Source organism: Monodelphis domestica, chromosome 2 (genome assembly GCF_027887165.1).
Source record: "Monodelphis domestica isolate mMonDom1 chromosome 2, mMonDom1.pri, whole genome shotgun sequence".
Taxonomy (NCBI): Eukaryota; Metazoa; Chordata; class Mammalia; order Didelphimorphia; family Didelphidae; genus Monodelphis; species Monodelphis domestica.
Genome location: NC_077228.1, coordinates 531,440,624 through 531,458,657, shown reverse-complemented (window position 1 = coordinate 531,458,657; position 18,034 = coordinate 531,440,624). Strand labels below are relative to the sequence as shown.

The window sequence follows — 18,034 nt, the reverse complement described above, 5'->3', positions numbered from 1 at the left end:
TGCTTAGCTGAGCGCTTCCCTTGAGCCCAGGGAGCACCCCTTTCTGGGTTCTCTGGAGATATGCCCTGCCCGACACTGGCTCCGGCAGTTTATCTCACAGTCGCTCCGCTGTTTCAGTCAAAGGCTGCTCTCTGCACTCCGTCCAGCTGTGAGCACTGATGGGCCAGTTGTACACAACGCACATTCTCTCATTTTTCCTGATTAGCAACAAGAACAAGAATTAACTGGATCCTGTAGTGTTGCCTGGTGTGCTGTTTTGCCTAGCTACCTGGCAACCTGATCCCCTGGTAGTCTTGTATCTTAGGCAGTAAATATTTCCCGAAGGCCGTATGGCTTCTTGAGTGAGGTTATAGCCACGATCCCAGATAACTCCAGTAAGCTCAACTCCCTTCCACACTGGTAGGTTAAGAACTTAATTCTGGTGGCCAAGTGAGAGTTGGCGTCTTTGCCCAATATGCCTCCTCCACCACAACCTAGAAAACGCTCCAGATCAAGTGCTCATCAGGAAGGCCAAGAAAAAGCCACAGCAAGTCATTTTCCCAGTCCAGGGCAACTTGGGAAAATAGTACAAGAACTTTGTGGACTCTAACGTGGAGACCGGCCAGAAGCAGAGCACTGATTGATGATGAAGCATTCTAATGCCTAGTGACAATAAGGAGACTAAACTGAATCCAAGGGCTGGAGGCCCTGAGGCAGAAAGAGAGCCCAGGGGAGCAGGAAGAAGTGCCATCTGGCAACTGTCAGGTGTTAGCCAGTTCTGGGTCACACTTCTAGGTCAGGGAGAGCCATCGTGAGCAAGTGAGGCCCTCTGAGTACAGAGTAAGGAAAAAATTCTGGAAACTTCATTTTCAGCCCAAGAGCAGGCAAGGGAGGACTCAGGTCTGACCTTTCAACCTGCACATAAGGCAACAGTGGAGAAACCAGCTCAGGAAACCAATGCCAAAGAGGAGTCAATCTGTTGAGATTCCCTGAATCTGCAGAACTTTCCAGGGGGCTAACAGTCATCGATGAAGATTCAACCACACCCAAGCCAACACCAAACCTGGATCAGGAACTTACAGAACTCAGGCCAGGAGGGCAGTAAACAGACTTCTCCCTGAATCATACCACCTTGGAAACTTTCAGGTTCCAGTCTGAGTGAAAGCATCAGAAGGATATCAAAGGACATTCCCCTCCCCAAAGAAGTGAGCCGAGCATAACACTAACATAAAGTCCAGGGTCAAGAAGTAGGTGGAAAAAACATCTCCAAAAAAGGTAGGGTTGGGAGTGGAATCTAATCAGACAGCTACTGTGGTGTTAGGGAAACTCAAGACCCAAACTCAGAAAAAGAAAACGGCCACAAGCAAAGCCTCAAAGGAAAATAGGAGATTGGACATAAGCTCAACAAGAATTCCTAGAATTAAAGAAAAACTTTTTTAAAAGAGCAAAAAAATTATCTTAAAAATCAAATCAAAGTATTAGGCAAAAAAGTTAGAAAAAGAAATCAGAGCTATGCAAAAAAATTGTGGAAAAAGAAATAATAGCTTTATAAAAGAGGCCAAAGATCTTACTGAAGAAAATAACTCCAAATGGAAGCTTGATGGCTCCATAAGATATCAAGAAATACCAACAACATGGAAATGGGTGCGAATCAAGAACACATGTGAAACCCAGTGGAATCATGCATCGGCTATGGGGGGGAGGGAGAAAGAAAATGATCTTTGTCTCCAATGAATAATGTTTTGAAATGACCAAATAAAATATTGTTTTTAAAAAAAATAAAACTTAAAAAAAAAGATATCAAGAAATAGTAAAAGACTGAAAAAGTAGAAGAAAATATAAAATATCTCATTGAAAAAACCAGTGGCCTGAAAAATCAGAAAGAAAGGTTAAGAATCATTGAACTAAGACAGTTCTGAAGAATTTAACATTAAAAAATGTTTATCCACCTCTAGAGAAAGAAGTAGTGGAGACTGAATGCAGATTGAAGCATATTTTTTAAAACTTTATTTTTCTTATTTGCTTGTTGGGTTTGTTTTTGTTTTTTGGTTGTTTTGGTTTGGGTTTTTCTGGTCTGTCCTTTGACAACGTGACTAATACGGAAATATGTTTTCATGACTGCACAAGTATAGAACTTTTAGCAAAGTGCTTGCTTCTCATTGAGGGAGCAATAGAGGGAGGAAGAAAATTTGGACTTCAAAAATGAATGTCAAAAATTGTTTTTATGTGTGATTAGGGGGAAACTTTAAATTTTAAAAATCATTGTATTAACCAACATATTTTAAGAAAACATCCAGATATCTTAGAATCAGAAGGCAAATTAAAAGGCCAAAGACTACCAGTCACCTGAGCAAACCCCCAAAATGAAAAGTCCCAAGAAAATTAGTGAAAATCCAGAACTCCTTGTTCAAGCAGAAATCAATTTTAATGAAATTAAATAGAAATAGAAAAATAGAAATAGAAAAAATAGAAAGCTTTCCAGCATTTTCCTGCATTCCTGATGAAAAGACTAGAGCAGAATGAAAATTTTGACATTAAAACTCAGGACTAAAGAAAAGCATAAAAAGGCCAACGTGAGAAAAATCATAAGGGACTAAACAAAGTTAAAGTGTGTACATTCGTATTTGAAGAGAAGACCCACATCTAACCCCTCAGAACCTAATCGCCATGGCTTTTAAAGGGAGTCTAATTAGACAGAAGGCCCGTTATGTTGGAATAATCTCCACAAAAGAATGGAAAGGAGGGAAAAAAGAATGCACTGAGAGAGGAGGGAAGCCTCACGTAAGTGGGGCACACAAGGAAGAGTTTGTGCAGTGGAACCTCCCTTTCATCTGAACTGGTTCAAGGAGGGAGAGCACACATGTACACAGTTGGCCCTAGAAATGCATCTTACCCAACAGGGACATACGAGAGAAAGAAGTTAAGAAAAAGTTGTGGGGCTCGATTAAGAGGAGGGACAGAACAAAAGGAGAGGAGGCTGAACAGAAGAAAATAAGCTATAGGAAACACTTTGTAATCGCAAACTCTGATTGGAAATAGGATGAAATCACCCATAAAATAGAAAGAGCAGAATGGTTTAGGGACCAGAATCTAGCAATATGCTATAAGAAACACACCTGAAACCAAAGAGTTCAAAGAAGGGGCTTGAGCAGAATCTATGGTGCTTCAGCTGATGCAAAAACATGCAGAGTTAGCCCTCATGATCTCAGATAAAACAAGAACCCAAAAAAGGTCTAATTAAAAGACAGAAACTACATTTCTGCTCATATCAATATTGACCACATGCCGAATGAACGTAGAACAGCTAGATGGTGCAGTGGAGTGAGTGTAGGGCCCGAAATCTGGAAAACTCCTCTTTGTGAGGTCAAATTTGGTCACAGACACTAGCTGTGTGACCCTGGGCAAGTTATTTGCCTCAGTTTCTTCCTCTGGAAAATGAGCTGGAGAAAGAATTTGCAAGCCCTCCCTTCTCTTTGCCGAGAAAACCTCAAATGGGATCATGAAGAGTTGAACATTACTGAAAACAACTGAACAACAACTGCACATATATGTACCAAACAGAATTGCAGCCAGATCCTTAAGGGAAAAGTTGCTTGAGTTACAGGAAGAAGTAGACAGTAAAACTACATTATGGAGGACCTCAGTTTACTCTCTTCCGATACACAAATCTGACCATAAAATAAGAAAGAGAATGAGGAGATAGAATTTTAGAAGTTAGTTATGGTAGACCTCTGAAGAAATTGAGTGGGAATAGAAGAAACCATACCCATTTCTGTACATGATGTCTTTACAAAAATGGACTCTGTGTTCGAGCATAAAAACCTCACAAGCAAATGCAGAAGAAATATTTGATGCCTCTTTTTCTGATCACGGTGAAATAAAAAGTATATTCAATAAAGGGCTTTTGAAGCTTAGACTAAAAATTCATTAAAAACTAAATAACCTAACCCTAAAGAATTGAGTAGGTCAAAGAACAAATTATATTAAACAATGAATTCATTAAAAAATAATGACCACAAAGAGCCAATATAACCAAAATTTCTGGCATGCAGTCAAAATGTTACTTGGGGGGGGGGGGGGAATTTTGTCTCTAAAGGCTTACATCAATTAAAGAGAGAAAGGGCAGATGAATAAATTGGGCATGTGAAAAAAGGTAGGAAGAAAACAAATGGAAAATCCCCAATTAAACACTATTGAAATCTTGAAAATCAAAGGAGAGATTATAAAATTGAAATCTTTTTTTTAAATATATTTTATTTGATCATTTCCAAGCATTATTCGTTAAAGACATAGATCATTTTCTTTTCCTCCCCCCCACCCCACCCCCATAGCCGACGCGTAAGTCCACTGGGCATTAGATGTTTTCTTGATTTGAACCCATTGCTATGTTGATAATATTTGCATTAGAGTGTTCATTTAGAGTCTCTCCTCTGTCATGTCCCCTCAACCTCTGTATTCAGGCAGTTGCTTTTCCTCGGTGTTTCCACTCCCATAGTTTATCATTTGCTTATGAATGGTGTTTTTTTCTCCTGGATCCCTGAAAGTTGTTCAGGGACATTACACCGCCACTAATGGAGAAGTCCATTACCTTCGATTATACCACAGTGTATTAGTCTCTGTGTACCATGTTCTCCTGGTTCTGCTCCTCTTGCTCTGCATCATTTCCTGGAGGTTATGAAATCTTTTTTAAAAGCACTGAACTGATAAAACTAGGAGCTATTTAAAAATCGAGTTAAATAGAGAAACCATTGGTTATTTTGATTTTGAAAAAAGAAAGTAGTTATCAAAAGTGAAAAACATGAATTCACAACCATTAAAGGGAAAATAAAATCTATTGCTATAGTAACTGTCTCAGAAAAAGAAATTTAAGAAGTCAGAAATAAGGGGGTTTTTAAAGAAAAAGATCAGATGGATTTATAAGCTAATTCTACCAGACATTTAAAGAACATTTCCAATAGTGCATAAACTATTGGGGTGGGGGTGGGGGGGAATAGGTAGAAGAGTCCTACCAGATACTTGCTGTGACACAAATATGAACTTGAAACCTAAGCCAGGGAGAACCAAAACAGCAGAATAAATCTATGGACTAATTTCCCTGAAGATTATTGATGAAAAAATTTTAAATAAGCTACCAGTGAAATTATAATAATATATCCCAGGAATCATATGCTGTGATCAGATTGGATTTATACCAGGGATGGTGGACTGGTTCACCATGAGGAAAACTATAAACATAATTGACCATACCAATAATAAAAATTGCATGATTATTTCAATAGATGCAAAAAATTCTTTATTTTTTTCATTCTACAAAGCACAGAAATAAATGGAGTTTTTCTTTAAATGATAGGTTCTATCTAGCTAAAAACAAAGAGCAAAGTGCTAAAGTAGAATTAGGTACCTACTATACAGAAGGAAATGAGCATAACAACCCAGTGTCTGACAAGCCCAAAGGTCTCAGTTCTTCAGGCAAGAATTCACTCTGACAAAAACTCTTAAGAAAACTAGAAAGTAGTTTGGCAGAAACTAGGCATAGACCAGCATCTCACACCATATAGCTCCTCAAAATGGGTACATGGTTTAGATAGAAACGGGTGATATCATAAATTAGCAATGCATGCAAGAAATCACATGTCAGATCTATGTATAGGGTAAAAGTTTATGACCAAACGAGATAGAAAAGTTCACAGGAGGTAAAATAAATAAGTTTTATTACATAAAACTAAAAATATTTTTGCCAGACAAAATCAGTACAACTAATGTTCTAATAAAAACAGGAAACTTGGGACCTTTTTTTGCAGCAAATTACTTTGATAAAAATCTCTTTTGTAAACTATATAGGGAAGTGAATAAAATGTGCAAGAATAAGAGTCATTCCCCAATTAGTAAATGGTTAAAGGATAAGAAAAGAGTTTTCAGAAGTAGGAGTCCAAGATATCAGTAGCCATATGACAAATTGGTCTAAATCACCAAAAATTAATTAAAATAACTGCAATACCACCTTATACCCATCACATTGTCTAAGATGAGGGGTAAGGAACATGACAGATGCTAGAAAGAATTTAAGGAAATGAGTATGCTAATATACTGTTGGTGGAGCTATGAATAAGTCCAGCTATTCTGGAAAGCAATTTGGAACTATCCCAAAAGTTTATTAAAATGCTTTAATTAATTAATTTATTTTTATTTTATTTATGTGTATAATTTATATTTTATATATTATATCAATGTTGTATGTCATATTTTTATTTTTCATGTAATTATAGATTATAAATATAAATTTATATTATTTATAATTTCTTTTTAAATACCCTTTGACCCAGCAATACCACTGCTACATCTATACTCCAAGTAGACCAAAGAAAAAAGAAAAGGTTCCATAGGTACAAAAATATTTATGGTGGCTCTTTTTGTGATAGCCAAGAACTGGGAAATGAAGGGTTGCTCCTCAGTTGGGTAATGGCTGAATAAGTTATGATATATGAATGGGGTGGTGGCAGAGGACCCTGAGATGCCTTATATGAACTGATACAAATAAAGTGAGCAGAACCAGAAGAACAATCCATACACTAACAACAATATGGTAAAGATAATCCGTTGTGAAAGATTTGGTAATGCTGATTAACACAATAACCCACCTCAATTCCAAAACACAGTCTTCACCTCTAGAGAGATCTGATGGACCCAAAATATAGATGGAAGCATTTTTCTTGTTCTTTTTTTAAAAATATGGCTAATATGAACATTTGTTTTGCATGACTGTTCATATTTGTAGTAGGTTTTGTTTTTCTAGTCTTCTCATTTGATGGGGAAGGGAGTAGGAAGAAGGAAATTTGGAACTAAAAAAATGTTTTTAACTCTCCGTAAGTAAAAAAAAGAAAGGAAGGAAGCAAGGAAGAAAAGACCATAACTGGTGCACTGGGCCCTCTGCAGTCTGATGCCAGCCCACCTTTGCCACTTCATTTCATATTGCTTTCTCCCTTTGAACCCTCTCCTCCGGCCTAATGGTTCTGCCGACTCCAATGGGGGCCTTGATGCCTTTGGTTCATGCCTCACCCGGAAAGCCTGCCTCTGCGCTTTGCTCCGGTCCTGTGTATCATTCGAGGCTCTCCGCAGTGTAGCCTTCCCCTATCAACCTCGTGTGCGGTGACCTCGTCTACCATGAACCCGATACCCACAGCTTACTCCATTCCTGGGCAACCCTTGCGTGATTCTTTATCGTGTGCTTCTGCTTCATTTCCACAGTTCACCTGTCTTCCCGGGATGGGAGCCGTGTCTGGCAAGCTTTGTGCCTCCCCTGGGCCTGGGGGGGACATAGGCAGGCTTGTTTGTGGGAAGACTGGGCTCGATAGCATTCCATGCTTAGGAATCGTTGCTGTTTCTGTTTTCCAGGATGAAACAGAGAAGAAGGATGAGAAAGAAAAGAAAAAGGAGCCGGAGCCGAGCTTCCAGCTGTTGGATAATCCAGCCCGAGTTATGCCTGCCCAGCTGAAGGTCCTCTCCATGACTGAGACCTGTCGATACCAGCCTTTTAAACCTGTAAGTTACCCAAAGCCTCCCCTGTTGGCCCCCACAAGGTGGTGACAGCCAAACTGCTGGGTGGGGAGCCTGGAAGCCACAGCCTTCCCCGAGAGAAATCACCTCTGACTGTCCAGGGGACTAAAGGGATGCCATCGGGAGAGAGTGGCCGTGGGACTGCTCGTGTTTCCGAGGGGAGGACCAGGAGGCTGAAGCTGTGAAAAGGCTTTCCTGGCCTTTCCCAGGCCAGCTTCCCAGGAGAAATGGTTCTGGGGACGAGGGGAGGCAGCACGGCGGGGACCTGGGCTGAAGGTGATCCTTGTCTTGTGTCCCGAGCAGCCCTGCCGAAGTCTGGGTGTGGAACTGACACACACACACACACACACACACATGCGCACGTGCGCGCACACACACACACACACACACACACACACACCCTTTATTAGCGGGGACCCTCTCCCTCCCGTCACACCTCCAGGGCCGCTTGCTGTCTGAGGCACTCCCTGGGGACGTCTCCGCACCCACTCTGCAGACGGGGAAGCAGAGACTTGGCAACAATGAGGGCAGCCACTAAGAAGCGCCCAAGCCCAAGGGTGCCCCCTCACTGGCCCTCCCCTCCCGTTTGCCTTGCAGCTCTCCATTGGGGGCATCATCATCATGAAGGACACCAGTGAGGATCTGGAAGAGTTGGTGGAACCTGTGGCTGCTCACGGCCCCAAGATCGAGGAGGAGGAGCAGGAGCCGGAGCCCCCGGAGCCCTTTGAGTACATCGATGACTGAGGCCCAGAGGTGGGTGGGCCTCCACCCCCCTTCCCTCTTCTCAGGCACTTGTCCATGGTTCTCTTTCTCGGTTTCTCTCTCCGCCTCTCTGCCCCTCTCCCTCCTCTCTCCTTTGCTCTTCCTTCCTCGCCTCCCACCTCCTTCATTCCACCAGCCCTGAGAGGGAGGCCGACAAGGTTGGACCCTGCGCCCTCGGGCGTCTCCCCCACACCACAGCCCAGCCCTTCCTCTGTGCTTGGTCCTATGGAGGGAGGAGATGGGGGTCATCTCGCTCAGGGAACTCGGGGAGCAACTACTATGGCAGTTACTGTGCCGAGTCTTCTTTTGGGTGGCCCTCGATGGGGGCTTTTGTCTTAGAATCCATACTGTGTATCAGTTCCAAGGCAGAAGAGTGGTAAGGGCTAGGCAGTGGGGGTCAAGTGACTTGCCCAGGGTCACCCAGCTGGGAAGTGTCTGAGGCCAGATTTGAACGCAGGACCTCCTAGCTCAGGGCCTGGCTCTCCCTCCACTGAGCTACCCAGCTGCCTCCTCAATGGGAAGCTTTGAAGATCCATCGAATCTTTGGCCTGGAAGGAATCTCAAAGGCTCCCAGCAGACAGGGGCCAAGCAGAGCTTCACACCGAGCGTGGTCTGGAACGCAGTTTGCAGTTGCCTTGGGTGTCCCGTCTCCTTGGCAGCCTCTTTGCCAGAAGGTTCCTCTGTCCAAGGCTTTTGCTTCCTGCTCTAGATGACCTAAAGGAGGTGGGGGAAACCAGGCCTACCTTTGTTCCTCGGCTTGTGTTTTTCCACAGTTGAGGCCAGCCCTGGATTTCCATTTGGAAGTTTGTACCTATTTGTTATAGGTTGGTTTGTTCCTGCCCCAGACGACTGCCCTCAGGAAAGGAGGTTCCTTGGAAGGTTCGGGTTGGGTTGGGCTTTTCAGTGTCGCCAGTCAAGATTAGGGACTATTTTAGGAAGAAAAAAGAAGTCTCGCCATTTCCCAAAGGCAGCTGCAGAGCTCGCCCAGTGATTGTTCCACGTGCAGGAACGCCGGCACCTTTTTGCCAGTGTCGGTGGTGATAAATTCCACGTAAGGCCAAACGTTCCTGTTGAGTCCCTGAATCTGGCAGCCAGACGGGGCCCTTGGGAGAGGGAGGAAGAGATGGGCACCACGTCATGCTCAAATTTCTTCTGGAAACTCCTGCTGTTTCCTGAGCTGTCTTTCCCCAGGACGCAGCAGAGAGTGCTCGGCCAAAGCCTCTTCGTACAGACCGACGCGGCTCCAAGAGGGGAGCGACTCCCACCATTTCAGTAGTCCAACTCTTAAGCCCTTCATTAAGCCCAGACTGTAAATTGGCTTAGAGGTCCTCTGTTACCTGCTAAACAAAGTTAGGGGCAAGTGGGTGGCTCGGGGGATTAAGAGTCTGGGTTCAAATCTGGCTGTGTGACCCTGGGCAAGTCACTTCACCCCCATTGCCCAGCCCTCACCGCTCTTCTGCTTTGCAACCAATACACAGTATTGAAGCTACAAGGGGAGGTGAGGGGTTTTTTAAAAAGCAGTTGAACAAAGTTGCTTACTTTTGGTGGGATGGAAGGAAAGTTCATCCCACACCAGAAGAAATCACAGGGATGAGGTTTGCTGTTGTGGTTTTCAAATCTTCTTGGAAAATTCCACCATGAAATCTGGTGGGTCTTGAGGGACAGCTTTAGCCCTCCACAGCTGCGCAAACAGCTCTTTGGTAAAGAAGAACCAACTCTCTCTCTCTCTCTCTCTCTCTCTCTCTCTCTCCCTCTCTCTCTCTCTCTCTCTCTCTCTCTCTCTCTCTCCCTCTCTTTCTCTCTCTCTCTCTCTCTCTCTCTCTCTCTCTCTCTCTCTCTCTCTCTCTCCCTCCCTCTCTCTCTCTCCCTTTCTCTCTCTCTCTGTCTCTCTCTCTCCCTCTCTCTCTCTCTCTCTCTCTCTCTCTCTCTCTCTCCCTTTCTCTCTCTCTCTGTCTCTCTCTCTCTCTCTCTCTCTCTCTCTCTCTCTCTCTCTCTCTCTGTCTCTCTCCCTCTCTCTCTCTCTCTCTCTCTCTCTCTCTCTCTCTCTCTCTCTCTCTCTCTCTCTCTGTCTCTCTCCCCTCTCTCTCTCTCTCTCTCTCCCTCTCTCTCTCTCTCTCTCTCTCTCTCTCTCTCTCTCTCTCTCTCTCTCTCTCTCTCTCTCTCCCTCCCTCTCTCTCTCTCTGTCTCTCTCTCTCCCTCTCTCTCTCTCTGTCTCTCTCTCTCCCTCCCTCCTTCCTCTCTGTCTCTCTCTCTCCCTCTCTCTCTCTCTGTCTCTCTCCCTCTCCCTCACTCTCCCTCTCTCTCTCTCTTCCCTCTCTCTCTGTCTCTCCCTCTCTCCCCCTCTCTCTTTCTCCCTCCAGAATCTCATTCACCCGTTTCCAGAAGATTGCCGACTCTGATATTGGAAATAACGTACACGAGGAAGTTCCTACTGAGACGTGCCATTCACTGCATGCATGGTTGCCTCTGCGCGGACCTTGGGAAGCTGGTCTCTGAGTCTTCGTTGAAGAAAAGACGGAGGGCTGTTTAGTATACACTTACACAAACAAAACGTGGTTTTCAAATAAATATATTAAAATCTCTAGCAGGTTCTGCCCCGTTTGCCTTGCTTTGACGTTCGGTTGTGCAGGCTGGATGGTTCTCCTCGTGCCGTTTCCCCCAGTTCAGGTGGAGATTCGCAGGTCTGTACCTTCATTCTGTTTCAGGAGGGGGAGCAGGATGGGGGGGGGTGCAGAAGCTCTGCACGCTGAAACTGTGGTGGGTCAGGCCGGTCGCTGGGCCTCCGAATCGCGACCCTGAAGTTTTGGGCCCTTCGGTGCCAGGCTCTGTGGTAGCCACCGAGGATGCCTCCCCAGCGGCCCCCAAAGAAAAGCCATGGAGGGGCGTTAACGGGAACGGAGGCCGAGACTGGGCGACCTCAGGCACGTGGATTTAGCGCGGTGACAGAAAGCCTTTCTTTACTCCTGAGTGCACCGGACCCGTGAGGGCAGCTGGGGATTTGGTGTCTCCTCACTTGCACGTGGCCCGCAAGCTTCCTCGCCTTCGGCCGGCTACTGAGAGCGCCGTTTGTGCGCCATCCTTCGGGGGACAGATCCCTGTTGGCCCCAGAGGAGACCAGGCTTGGCTCCGCTGATTAGCTAATTGCGTTGTGACCTCGTCCTTCTCAAGCCTCATTTCCTCAGTCCGGTGGTCTTTGTAAGAGTTGATCTCATTTCCTAAGCCGCTCATTAGCCGCGTCCTTCCTGTTCAGACCCTTCAGACAGTGTTACTGCCGAGGGCCTGTCCGGGAGCCAAAGCGCGCAGAAAGCACAAGGCTCGGGCTGTTAGAAGTAGATCCATGCGCGCTGCCTTGTCTGCGGAGAGCCTCCTTGTGTCCCCCTGCCCAACTGAGCCCCCAGTAGTGCCTCTAGCCTCCCCCACCCTCAGGAGTCTGGCTTTCACTTTTCAGGATGGGAAAGGAGCCATAGGGTAGCCCCGAGGGATGGTGGGAGCTGGGGGCAAGAAAGCGCATTCGAATCCTGCCCCACACACAGCATCTGTGTAATGGCGATGTGTGACTTCCTCATCTGTGAAATGGGGGCCCGCCATGAGGTTTACGTGTAAAGCGCTCTGGACCTGCGAGCGCCTTTCCATTTCCTCAGATCGCCCTTCCAGGATCCAGCCCTTGCCACCAAGCGTTGTGAAAGGAAGGGAGGGGAGCCATTGGCGCTGCAGATCGCTCGATGGCGGCTCTCCGGGGTCACACTCCGTCGGTCCATTGCAGCTTCTCCCCGTTTCCGTGTCGGAGTCCCTGTGGGTGCCGTTTCCTGGTTCTGCGGACGTGGCTTCGCATCACTTCATAGGAACCTTCCCTGGATTCTTTGGGTTCGTTTTGTTTAACTCCTTGTCTGCTGTTTTAGCATCGATACTGCCTGCGGTTCCAGGGCAGGAGAGCGGCCGGGGCCGGGCAGTTGGGCGTCAGTGACTTGCCCAGGGTCGCCCGGCTGGGAAGTGTCGGAGGCCAGGTTCTCCGACCTGGTTCTCCATCCACTGAGCCACCCGAGTGCACTGTCGTTGTTTCTCACGGCCCGGCGATACCCCGTCCTCTTCACGTCATCGCCGTTTACTTGGCCGTCCCCTTCCAGAAGGGTGTCCGCTTGGCTTCTGCACAACGTGTGCCGGGGTCCTTTGTCCTTGGTGTCCTCAGAGGAGTCGCTCCCCTGCCAGTCCTTTCAGCATCGATTAACCCTCCTTCCCACCGTCCGCGGGCGGAGAACAAGCCCAGCCTCACGTCCAGGGAAGATCAGTGGTTGGCTGAGGTTCGCCTCTTCAGCCACCCTGCCTTCGTCTCCTGGGAAGAATAGCCCCCTTGGGAAGACTTCCACGGAATGACGAAATCTGGGGGAAACTTGAGGGGGGACCAGAAATCAGAAATGGAGCAGAACAGATTTCTTGGCCATCGGTAGATGGCCGAGTTGGAACCAACCCTCCTCGATGATGTCATCGCTTCCCTTGCATCGGCATCTGTCCCTCGGGGGAACGGGGTGCTCCTTTTTGTCTCCGGAACCCCAGAACCTAGTCGCTGCTTCTGGCACTGAACATCATCGCCTCTCCTGGACATGGGATGTAATGGAGAAATGGGTCAGATTGGTGGAAACAATGGCCATAAATGCCTTCGACATGTACTCTTTGGGTACCTCGCTGGATAGAACACCTTGACGTCGGGCGGGACTGTGTTCAAATCTGGCTTTCCTGACTGTGTGACCAGGCAAGTCCCTTAAGCCCAGTTGTCTGGCCCTTGTTTTCCGCCTTAGAATATGAGGTGTTTGGGGGCTTTTGTTTGTTTTTAAGTTAGAAGCACAAAGATGGAAGAAGAAGTTCATTCATCCCACAAGCATGTTAGGCACCTACTACGTGTCATGCGCCTGGGCCGAACTACTACATTAAATAGAAATGAACGACGTGTTTCATTACGTAGCGGATTCAATTAAACATTTATTGGAGACGATTGAGCTGACGCTGTGCGGCCCAGGATGCTGCTAATGAAGGACAGTCACCGTGGCAACGCCATCCTATCATGACCGTTCGTCAGTCTCTGACAAATCGGGATCCATCAGCAGGAAATTGATTTTGCATCCCTTTTCCCTCATTGAGCTTTGCTTGTTGTTCCGGATGCTCTGGCGGTGGCCTGGCTGGGACACAAGACAACAGTCAGGGCGACGTGACAGAAAATGGAACAATTGCATCGTTGCTTTCTTTTGTTTGTTTTTAAACCCCGACCTTCCATCTTGGAATCAATCCTGTTATTGATTCCAAGGCAGAAGGGTGGTAAAGACTGGGCCGTGTGGTGAAATGACTTGCCCAGGGTCACCCAGCTAGGAAGTGTCTGAGGTCAGATTTGAACCCAGGACCTCCCATCTCCAGGCCGGGCTCTCCATCCTCTGAGTCACCAGCTGCCCCCATAATTGTATTCTAAATCACTCCCCTTTGAACTGGCTTACACTCCTGGCCTCATCGCCATCGGCGCAGAGACGCCCCAGGCTTCCAAGAAAAGAATTTGAGGCTCAGAGCTGGAAGAGAATCGATTTCTAATTGGAGGGGTGCAGAGTCTTAGAGGCAGAAGGGCAGGACCAGGCGAGGCCAACAGCTGTCCGTGCCTCATGCGATTAAAATGAATGTCCAACAACTGAACGAATTGTATTCTGTAAGATTTATTCAGAGTCACTTGAAGTAGAGGAACCGCAGAGGCTGCATAAAGAGCAGTTTACCAGGCTGCGGAAGCGGGAGAAGAGCGAAGAGGAGCGGCCCTACGGAACCCCAAATACAAGGTCGCAAGTAGGATTCTGGGAAACAGTCCTTCGGTACACGGCGTAGATCATTAACACTGAAGAGGCCTTCACGCCGATCTGGGCCGGCCACCACAGGCAGCAGGTGGTGCGGGATAGCGCTGGGGCCCCAGGCTTCGAGTCCTCGAGCCTCTGCTCTGCCCTTGAGCTAGCCAAGCGGCCCCAGACACGCTCTTCGTGAGCCTGTTTCCTCCTCTGTAAACTGAACATCGTCTTTGTAACACCTCCCAGAGAGTGGCCTGTGAGCGTCAAATCACAGAACTTAGGAACCAGAAGAGCCCTCAGTGACCGCCTTGTCCACGTGGCCTACGGTAGAATCCCCATCGAGGCTTGTGTGAGGAAGGCGTGCCTGAGCGTCCTAGACAAAGGCAAGCTGTTTCACAGAGAAGGAAACCGGCGCAGACTGATGGCAGTGCCGGGGAGGGACGCCAGAAGCAGGCTGATGCCCAGGAAGTGCTTAGAGAAGAGTCTCCTGAAGCGGGCTGGTGCCCAGGAAGTGCTTAGAGAAGGAAATGGGCGCAGATTGATGACGGTGCTGGGGAGGGGGGCCAGAAGCAGGCTGATGCCCAGGAAGTGCTTAGAGAAGAGTCTCCTGAAGCGGGCTGGTGCCCAGGAAGTGCTTAGAGAAGGAAACCGGCGCAGACTGATGGCAGTGCCGGGGAGGGGGGCCAGAAGCAGGCTGATGCCCAGGAAGTGCTTAGAGAAGGAAACAGGTGCAGATTGATGGCAGTGCCAGGGAGGGGGGCCAGAAGCAGGATGATGCCCAGGAAGTGCTTAGAGAAAAGTCACCTGAAGCGGGCTGGTATCCAGGAAGTGCTTAGAGAAGGAAATGGGCGCAGATTGATGACAGTGCTGGGGAGGGGAGCCAGAAGCGGGCTGGTGCCCAGGAAGTGCTTAGAGAAGAGTCACTCGAAACATGGTCTAATCCCACCTCGTGCGGGTTCCTGTGTATTTGTGTCCCTCGCCAACCTTGGCTGTTATTCCCCGGGAATGGCAGATGGACTCCTGATATTCTCCAGACTTCCCTATATCGACACAGACATCTCCGCCATCGCCCAGACCACCATCTTCTGGGCCAATTGAATGACTCCTTTTGAGCCGAATCTTGACCAAGCCTTCCAGGCTTGAGAACCGCTAGGACTAAGATGGAGGGAAGACCGCGTATGAGGAACCAAAAGAAGCCCCTTTTGGAAGGTCCGAACCGCGGTCCTGTGCCTGTTCTAGCCAGTGACCAGGGCTGTCAGGATCAAACGAGATGTGTGCGGGCAGCTTGGGGAAACGTCCACCCCGAGGCAGGTAAAGGGCAACCAAGACCGAAGCGAGAACTCACGCTCGCCTTACAGTGACTCCCAGAAGTGTGCAGGGCAGCTTCTTCACTGGCTTTCTGTGTGGGTGGGTGCTTCACATACATACACACAGGGACGAGAATTAACCGCGGGCGCCTTCACATCTAGGTACCTCTAGCGTACCTTGTGCTTGCGTCTTCTCTGTAATGGTGCCCATCTCTAAAGGGAGGAGACCTCTCCGGGCCCTTCTGGCTCCAGCATGCTGGCATGTCCAGAGCAAAACGCCTTCCCCAAGGCCAGCACCCAGAAAGAGGAGCCCAACGAGAACCAGCCTGGATGAGAACCATCTTCGCAAATCAGGCCATCCACGGCCGACACGCTCCTAAGTTGGCGCGACCAAAGTAAGTTGTGTGAATGCTGCGTCGGGTCTCTTGGAGGCTCTTCGCTGCCCCTGTGGGTTCCATTTTCATCTTCCATAATGCTCTCCTTGAATTGATTTTATTTTCTTCAATTCCACATAGAAACGCTTTGTGACGATTGTTTTCTGGCGTGTGTTCAGATTCTCTTCCTCCCTCACCCCAGGCAGTGAATCGTCTGGTATAGGTTACACCATGCTTTCATGCAGTGAATGCTTCATATTCCCCATGTTGTGCCAGAAGGCGCGTATCCTACACACGGTAAAAAGTACTCGTGAAGGGGAGGAAGCCAAGCCCGTGCTGTGCTCCGCAATCCCATGGCACAGGTTCCATCTTTGGCCGTGGCGAGCCTTCCTTTATCACGGGTCCCTTGGGGTTCTCTTGGGACCTCGTCCTGCGGGTCATAGTTTAGTCCTTCACAACTGACCGTCGTGCACTATTGCTCTTACTGATACCGTGTCCTGGCTCTGCTCACTTCCCTTTGCATCAGTTCATCCAAGCCCTTCCAGGGCCTTCTGAACTCATCCTGCGGAGTGTTCCATTACAACCAGATGCCATACATTTGTTTGGATGTTCCCCAATGGATGGGCATCCCTCAGTGTGATTCTTGGCCACTACAGAGAGGCCACGGAGGGCCTTTCCCTCAAGGAGCTCCTAGTCCAACGGGGAGGGGACACGCAAGCCATATGCAGGATAACTTAGAGTCCCTGGGAAGGCACAAGGACTAAGGAGGGCCAGGAAGGGCTTCCTGCGGGAGGGGATCTGCCTGAGACGTGGAAGAAGCTAAGAAATGAGGACAGCATGAGCTCCGAGCATGGGAGACAGCTGGGGGGAAGCCTAGGGTATGGAGAGGGAGAGATTAGTGTGAGGAACAGCAAGGAGGCCAGGGCCACCGGATCGAAGAGTGGGATAATGAAGGGGAGCGATGGAATGAGAAGCCGGGAAGGGTAGGAAGGAGCCAACCAAAGGGGTTTGCCTTTGACCCTGGGAGCAATGGGGAGCCGACTCAGGATGGAAATGAAGATCCCCCCAGCTGCTCCAATGCCTTTGCGCGATTCTGCCTCACTTAAATCCAATTCATGCACAAATCATGGCTCCTCTTGGACACACAGGACCAGCACCTACCCCAAGCCCAGCTCCCAGAGCACCCAGGCAGTGGCAGGCGTTACCTCTTGTCATCCTCCATCACTCACACAACTTCCATCCATCCTCTCCAGGGCAGCCCTCATGCGTGGGCTGCATCCCCCGCTGGCTATGCTTCCTTCCCTCAGCTTGGGCAAGATCCCACCAAAACAGCTCGGCGGTGCAGCCCCACAGCCAAACCAGCCCACTTGGAGTCAGTTGGCAGGCGGTTTGGTCCTTCCATCCAGGGGCAGCTGTGTGGAGGATGGACGGCCTCCAGGCTCTCTCCCGGCTCTGAGCTTCTGGGGTTTAGATGCTGCCCTAAGCCGTGCCCACTCCGAGCACCCCCAGGTGCCCTCCTCGCCTGCCAGTCTTGGGGACTCGAGCCTTCTCCGTGCCCCAGTTTGGTTAAAGGCTGAAGTTTCCAAAGCATTGTGCCTGCCGCGGTACTCCCAGTACTGAGAGACAAACCCCATCTGTTTGCCCGGCTCTGGACAGGTCTGGGAGCAGATGCTAGATGTTTTCCAAATCAGCAAGTGATTTATTGGATATGAAATTACATCTGGGGGAAAATCCTGGGCACTGCCCAGAGCTGGAAACTGGCACAAGCTGGGCTGGGCGGAAGACGCATCAGCCCTGCCCTCCTGGGAGCCATGTCCTGCCCGGCTCCATGATCTTATTATGGGAATGGCAAGGGGCGCATCAGGCCCTTCCATCACTTCAGGTTCAGCCGAGGTGGATGGAGAGCCTGCTGGGGGAGGAGTATGGGGGCAGGGGCAGAGCCCACGAGGTTTGGAGGGCACCCAGTCCCCCACACTCGTAGAGTTTAGTAAGAGAATATGAACCACCCCAACCAAGGACGAAGGGCTCTGATGGAACCCAACACACAGCTACAAGAGCCACCGGAGGCCCCCTGAGGGTCTGGCCCGTGTCTCGGGCTTTTTGTCACTGCTGGGCATGAACGATAGCATCTCTGCTCCTCAGGGTAAAGGGAACCTCAGCACTGTTTCCTCTTGTCAGCCGGTAAACATTTATTATGCACCGACTGTTTTCCAGGCTCAGTGCCAAACCGTGGGGATTGAAGGTGTAT

At 48.5% G+C, this 18,034-nt stretch overlaps 1 protein-coding gene across 1 annotated transcript in view; it reads left to right on the top strand.

The window, feature by feature from the left end:
- PSMD1 (proteasome 26S subunit, non-ATPase 1) overlaps positions 1-10,879 on the top strand; it is a 99,071-nt gene extending 88,192 nt beyond the window's left edge. The window contains exons 23-25 of the mRNA XM_056819955.1: positions 7,372-7,518; positions 8,131-8,286; positions 10,656-10,879. Of these exons, the coding sequence (XP_056675933.1) occupies positions 7,372-7,518; positions 8,131-8,277 (294 nt within the window). The 3' untranslated portion in view covers positions 8,278-8,286; positions 10,656-10,879. The remainder of the gene's footprint in view (positions 1-7,371; positions 7,519-8,130; positions 8,287-10,655) is intronic.
- The last annotated feature ends 7,155 nt before the right edge of the window (positions 10,880-18,034 follow it).